Raw genomic sequence first — 6,755 nt, forward strand, 5'->3', positions numbered from 1 at the left:
AGTGCTCCAGCTACCGGTCACTTAATATTGTCTATTACTATGCAACTTTTTGTCCTGTATGGAGGACTCTGTATTTAAAACCCTTCCCCATTTATTTATTCAGGTTTCTCCTTTAATTTGTCTCACGCTTGTATATAACACTCCTTTCACATATTGAATGAGAAAGCAGCCTCACAGCCATGTATCTGCTCCATGCTTTACAATTTGTTCGCACTCATTTAGAGCTTTCACAAGTCCAGTTTCTTCATTTATGTCCCTGTTCTTTCATCTGTGGCTTTAACATTAGCTGCCCTCTCTGATGGTAGGCTACCTGACTCAGTCGACATATAGTTAAGTGAAAAATTTGATTGCATCAATTCTTCATTATTATGTGGCGCTCACAGCTTTTCAAGCGTCTGACCTTGACTGGAGCATTTGCTTTGTACCCACATGCCACAGGGGCTAAAATGCTTACAGAATGTGTCAGCTAAGTACTGTATTTTTGGCCCTTAGCCTCAGCAGCAGGGTTTACAAACAGCTATATGGCTCTCCAAGGCCAAGCACTGGCCTTGCACCAGATGCTTAGCACTGGAAAAGAGGTATTCAAGCCTAAAGTTATTCATGTCAAGTAATGCCCACAAAACCCTTCCATGCAACCCATAAATCCGATATTTTGATGGAAATACCAGACATTTCACAAGTATTCTAAAGGAACTTTTTTTTCCCCACTCAGCTAGCACTTGGACACAGCTCACCACTCTCACACTATTTGTCCCCTCCCTTCTCTTCCTCTCCAACAGGTAACATAACAGGGCAAAAATGTTAAGACCAATTGCCCTACACTCCACAGCTCCTCAAATTCACAATGCACTGTTGTCATTTAAGAAATGGTAATATTCACCGGTGTGCGGAATTGGGCACTTTGTGGGAAAACAACTCATCTCCTCTACTTTGCTTCACATCTCTTGAAGGGCTAAAAAACACCCATTCACTCGCCTTAACACTGAGGGCTTTGGTGATCTAATACTAAACCTCTCTGAGTGCGTGTATTTGTGTAGAAAAATTGCTAAGCTTTTCAAATTGATAGGACTGGCTATGTATGAGTCTCAACCGTACAAGTGAGCCCTCAGGTTTAATCAAACTTTTTTTTTTAAGTGTATCTTCCATAAAAATCAACCCAGTCTCCCTGGCATTTGTGTGTCGAGAAGCTCTCCATCTTTTCGTTCTCCTCGAGTGGTCGATACATTAAAACTTGAACTGATTGATTTCAGAATGCCGTGCCATCAGTGTCCTTACGCGGCTGTTAACTACATCTGAAGTATCTTAGTCATCAGGCTTTAGGCCAGGGATTGATAATAGCTTGACCGGCGAGGCCTATCTTACCCATCCTTTTTCAGGAGGTCTTGTATTTAGCACCCAGAGCACTTGTGGCAAATCTCAAATAGCACAAGTGTATTCACAGAGCGGCTGAGTGGAAAGCTTTTTCTCATTCGTCTGAACCTCATGAATACATTCCAACTCTAACTAACTACTTTGCCTTAATGTGGAATTTCAAACAAGGTATGAGGCCAATTTATTTATTTGTATTCTTTGCGTCTTAGCGATACTCTTGAACACAGTGATGGCAGGGAGGATAATCTCTGTCTTTCATCAGCAAAGTGGCCCTGCACAAAACCCATCAGTAATGTATTCGCTATTGATTGATGGCCGCTCCTGCACTACTAGGCAACACCATTATTATCATGCATAGATTCCAAACTGCCCACAATAAAATCATTGTCCTGATTTAAGTTATCCACCCCCCCAAGGTGTCATAATAGCACAACCGGTGTTTGCCTCGTATTGCTTTCTTCCTCAACAATTACTGCCGTCCCCTGTCATCATCTTTACACCAGCCAGATACTCGCACAACCTTTGATACAGGAGAGGATGTTTCCTACACAGGGAAATGTTGCCGGTGTGCGTGCAACAGGTGTAGATATGCTGAAGAAGACATTTCCCTGAAAAAAGCTCTAAAAATAAAAAAAAAGTGAGTCATCTAGTCTGTTTAACCAGCTGTGTTTAAGGCAGATGCTGGACAATCAAGCTGAATTTGACTAGAAGAAACATTTTTTTCATTTTTACACTCTCTCTTCCACAAACACACGTATATCTTATAGATTAATTGACTTCCATATGTATGTATATCTTACAATTCTTTTTTATCAACTGGTATTTAAGTTAACTACCAGTTAATTTAGTTATTATTATACTTATTGATTAGAAAGTACAAAGTATGCATCATTTTTATTTTATTCTACAATTTAGGTGTAGAACTGTATAAGGTGGAGGTAAGGCTATCCTAAAACAGACATGTAAAATGAGTTGTCATTGTTTTGTGTGTGGTTTTAAGACATCTGTATTAAGATGCATATAAAATAATAATTAAGATTTTTGTTTTGATTTGGGTTTTTGTTTTTGCAATAATGTAGATGATTTGTGCGCCTAAAGAACCACCGAGAAGAGAGTTTGGTTTTTAAAGCTGTCCTTTTCTTTCTGACTCATTACTAATGACACCTTCTCCTCTCGTCTGTGGCCTGGACTCGCACAGTTGCGGGTGTTTTCGGTGTCGAAACATGTGGATCTATGCAGCAAACATAACGTGTTAGTCTGCCTCACGGGAGATGCCCGGGTCCCGAATCATTGTGAATTACTGTGACCTTGGTTATCAATCATTGTATCAGGGTATCTAATGTAAACGCAACTGTGGCGTGGATGACATGCCACATCTGCTCTCTGGACAGCGCTGCTTCTTGGTTACCAAGCGATTTATTAGAGAGCCCCGTGTGAGGAATAATAGGTCGCAGTATAAAGATCAATCAGCAGCTCCTCCATAGGCGCAAAATTATCGCTTAAACAGGTTGTTGTAACATTATCATTCACCTACATTATAGCGCAGATAGTTTGGTGTCCCAAAAACATCACAAAGAGAGAAAACTAGTTGTGCGGGGTTAAAAGCAGCGTCCGCAGGGAGCTGTGTTTGCGCTCCAGGCCAATTTATTGCCGATGAACATATGGCCAATATTTTGTCTCACGTCATAGCAAGGGGAAAACAAACACCATGCAATGTGAGCGAGTCAGCAAGAGCAGAGCCACTTGGCCAGCTATGCAAACGCTCTTGGACAATATGAGAAGAGGAGCACTTGCTTTCTGGGTATATAAACCACATCAGGCTTATCTCTGCACGCACTCCTGACTCCCATTTGGAGATATTTCATTAACTCTGCGCGCCGTCTTAACGCTGGCAACACATTGAGCCCCCCTCCAGTCTAGGTAAGCGCACTGGATGCTCCAGTCAGTTTGCATACAGTATTTTCCTGTTTTTACAACCTACTAGACACTGCTGATTTTCTTTCGCCGCTATTTTATGCGCATCAGCGCGCATCTTAGTTATTGAGTTTAGAAGGCATCGATCTGTTTTAAACTCTGTTTGGAATAGGATGATTGTTCTGAATGCAGGCCTGTGTGTGTGTGTGTGTGTGTGTGTGTGTGTGTGTGTGTGTGTGTGTGTGTGTGTGTGTGTGATTTTTGGCCATCATCGCGCACTCACGTGGCCAGGCTGTGCTTGGTGCACTGGGAGAGTGGCCTGCACCTTCACGTCCGAGCTCAGTCAGGAGAATGCCATTCGGAAATATTTAACAGCAAAATTCTAAACTGTGTTTAATCCGAGAAGATGGTTAAAAAAAATTCTCCAACTGCCTTCAAATTCACCCATTCCTGATAACACAAAACAGTTTCCAGAAATGGTGCGCACCACGCAGCCATGCCGAATTCACTGAGGAGAGTCTGTGTGTTTTAACGCAGGACGGACATGGATGAAGATCTGCGTTTGCAGCTGAACTATCAAAATAATGTCGCTCACATCATAACGCATCTGATTCCACTGCATGCATTCCAAACATTATTGCTGTTTTAAGTTGTCTAATTGGCTGCAAACAATAAGACACCCCCTGTTGTTTCTTAGATGTGCCGGTAGAGACCGCTAGAGCTCTACAGATGTCAACAGCTGTTAGTGTTATTACTGCACTCACACACAGGCTGCCTAACAAGGAGGACAAGTTGTCTGTACTTGTGCCATCCAGAGCAGGGCAGATCAGCTTCTCCTGGAGAGGATGATTTATTTATTTATTTATTTATCTATGTGTTTATCCAATTGTTCTACACATTTGGAAATAGCAGTTGTCCCCTTTGATTTATCTGAAGAAGCCTCGGAGACTCGAGCCATTTCTCCCTCCTCCCTGTCACTGTCAGCGCGATACTGAAATGGGAAGTGATTAAAAAATAATAAACCCCTTTTTAGCAATTCGTCTTACATGGAAAAAGATTAAGGCAAATGGCACAGCGTGGCATGAAATTCACCGTTACAAATAAACTGGTGGTTTAACAAATGAAGGCATCTCCTCGGGGCATGGGCGCACTGCTATAATCTCGCCGTGACATGTTTAATCATTAGAGGAAAGGAGACGTATAAAGACTTTTGCCCGGGAGGAAAAGGTGGCTGGATTTCTGGGAAAAAAAAAAAAACGGGCACCAAAATGATTTCTACCCCGAAGCCAAGCCTCCCCAGGCCATGGCTTAGCCCCCATAATAAATAAACCGGACCCGCTTTACCTGCATATAATATATAGGCTTTTAATCATAGAGGGAGGAAATCGGTCTTGTCACTCTGTACATTTATCATGGACACCCTGAGGCAGGCGGGGTTACCTTTATCAAAGACTAACTCCCTGCCTGAGGCATCCAAACACGCTGAAATTCAGCGATTAAAGGAGGGAATGATCAACATTATTATGGATTCTCCTGCGGCATTCTTATTTGTGCATTCAATCGAAAGATTTATTTAATCAAGAATATAAAAAGCCTTTTCTTCACTTATTTGGGAACAATCGTGGGCATGAATTTTTAGAAGGGAATTATAATTAATCAGACGGGGCCCGTTTTTTGGGGGGTTCATCCGAAAAATTAATTGTTTTTGGATGAGTCCATTCTGCTGTACGTTTGATTGCAAAGCGGGGATCAGAAAAATGTAACGAGCTTTAATAATGAGCCAGTCAGCTCCGTTGCTTATAATATTAAAATGGGAGCACTGGCGAAACTGGTGATAGCACAATTACAGCAGCAATGATCACATAAAAAGGTTAGTTCTGCGCATGCAGTGCACTGTGCAGCTTTACGCGCAAAAGTCAAATGAAATACCCAACGAGAAATACTATTACAATGTATCGTTTTAGTGTCAGATCTGGAGATTTAGTGTCAACTGAACTCTAATAAGCCGGCGATGGGAAGCACCAGCCCTGCGCCCCGTATTGTCCTTTAAATCCTGATGCATCTGCAGCTCAGAGGCCCTTCTTTACTGCATCTTCTCTCCGGTTTAACACCCCCAACACACACATGCACACTCACACATTTCACAACAGACGCACAGTCCGAGCTGAGGAGCACGATTTACCCACGGAAAGGGGGAAAGGAGAGGTGTCCAAACATATTTGCAGCAATGTTTCAACTTTTTAAGTTTGCTTAAAAGGGAATCATTAATTTTTACGCCTTCATAATTACAAAAACAACACCAATAACGGCTGATAATGACACAAACAATGGAAAGTACTAAACAAATAATAGGACTACGATTAAGAATATTCACTCTGAAAAAAAGAAAAAAAGTCTCAAAATCTTACGTGTATTTTTACACTAAATTAATTTCGCATAATTGTACATAATTGCAGCCTGAGAGCATCTTGAGGAGATTTACTGGACTGTGAACATTTTCCGGTGTTGGTCCCGTTAACTCGTCCCGCTCTGCAAAAACAGTCTGCATACTGGCCACCGTCTGAGTGAAAAGGCAAGCGGCCTGTTTGAACTACCTGTGAAAGTAAACAGGTAAACACAGAGCGATAGGCTCTCCAAGTGGAGTACGTCCACTTAGCCTGTGCACATTTACCTCTTCTTGCCGAAACCCTCGGCTCAATTGATCAAATAGTACATCCCCAGCAACTGGCCACAGTCTGCAGCCCAGTGCGCTCCCATGCACCGTCACCAAACCTACTGTGACTTCCCCCTTGTCACTGTGCCACACACAGCCAAAGCAAAGCAGAATGACACGGGCGATAAGCCTGCGTGCTTAACACACCCTGATTTGGCTCCACGCACTTCTGAGGCACTAAATAAGTCTCAGGGAAATAATGTCCTGCATGGGCCAAGTGAGTTTCCTGATGAGATGCGCATAGAGGCTACAGCCTGGGCCATTCCTCCGCGGTGCGTAAAGCTCTCTGGGTGTCTGCTGCGGGCTGGATGTCCCTTCACATGTCGGATTTAGCTGTGCAGCATTACTTGGTGGATCAGGTCAGTAACCTCTCGCTCCCTTATAGAGGCTCAGGCGCAGCTCCAGTTTGTCCATATAGCCAGTTCAGCTCAATGGAGCCTTTGTGGGATGTTAGACTTGTGATTAATTCTGCCCTGTCTGGTGAAATATTTACCTCAGGCCTGTGTGTCAGGTGCACTCTGTGTGGAGCAGAAACATTACAAACTGTGTTCCAAAGATAGTCTGTAAATCTATAATGCTAGTGTTAGTAATTATTTTTAATATCAAATTTTATTGGCCTAATATCATTAATATCGAATCCAATAATAAAGATTATAAAATATAAGTAAATAATAATAGTAATGATGATGATGATAAAAATAATAATAATTTGTACAGTGAGCTACAATCAATTCAATCAATTTAATTCAACAATCTG

At 42.1% G+C, this 6,755-nt stretch overlaps 1 protein-coding gene across 1 annotated transcript in view; it reads left to right on the plus strand.

Annotated features, from left to right (window-relative positions):
• The first annotated feature begins 6,306 nt into the window (after window positions 1-6,306).
• Window positions 6,307-6,755, plus strand: part of nkx2.2a (NK2 homeobox 2a) — a 3,826-nt gene continuing 3,377 nt past the window's right edge. The window contains exon 1 of the mRNA XM_041954514.1: window positions 6,307-6,357. Within this exon, the coding sequence (XP_041810448.1) occupies window positions 6,307-6,357 (51 nt within the window). The remainder of the gene's footprint in view (window positions 6,358-6,755) is intronic.

Source organism: Chelmon rostratus, chromosome 15, assembly GCF_017976325.1.
Source record: "Chelmon rostratus isolate fCheRos1 chromosome 15, fCheRos1.pri, whole genome shotgun sequence".
Taxonomy (NCBI): domain Eukaryota; kingdom Metazoa; phylum Chordata; class Actinopteri; order Chaetodontiformes; family Chaetodontidae; genus Chelmon; species Chelmon rostratus.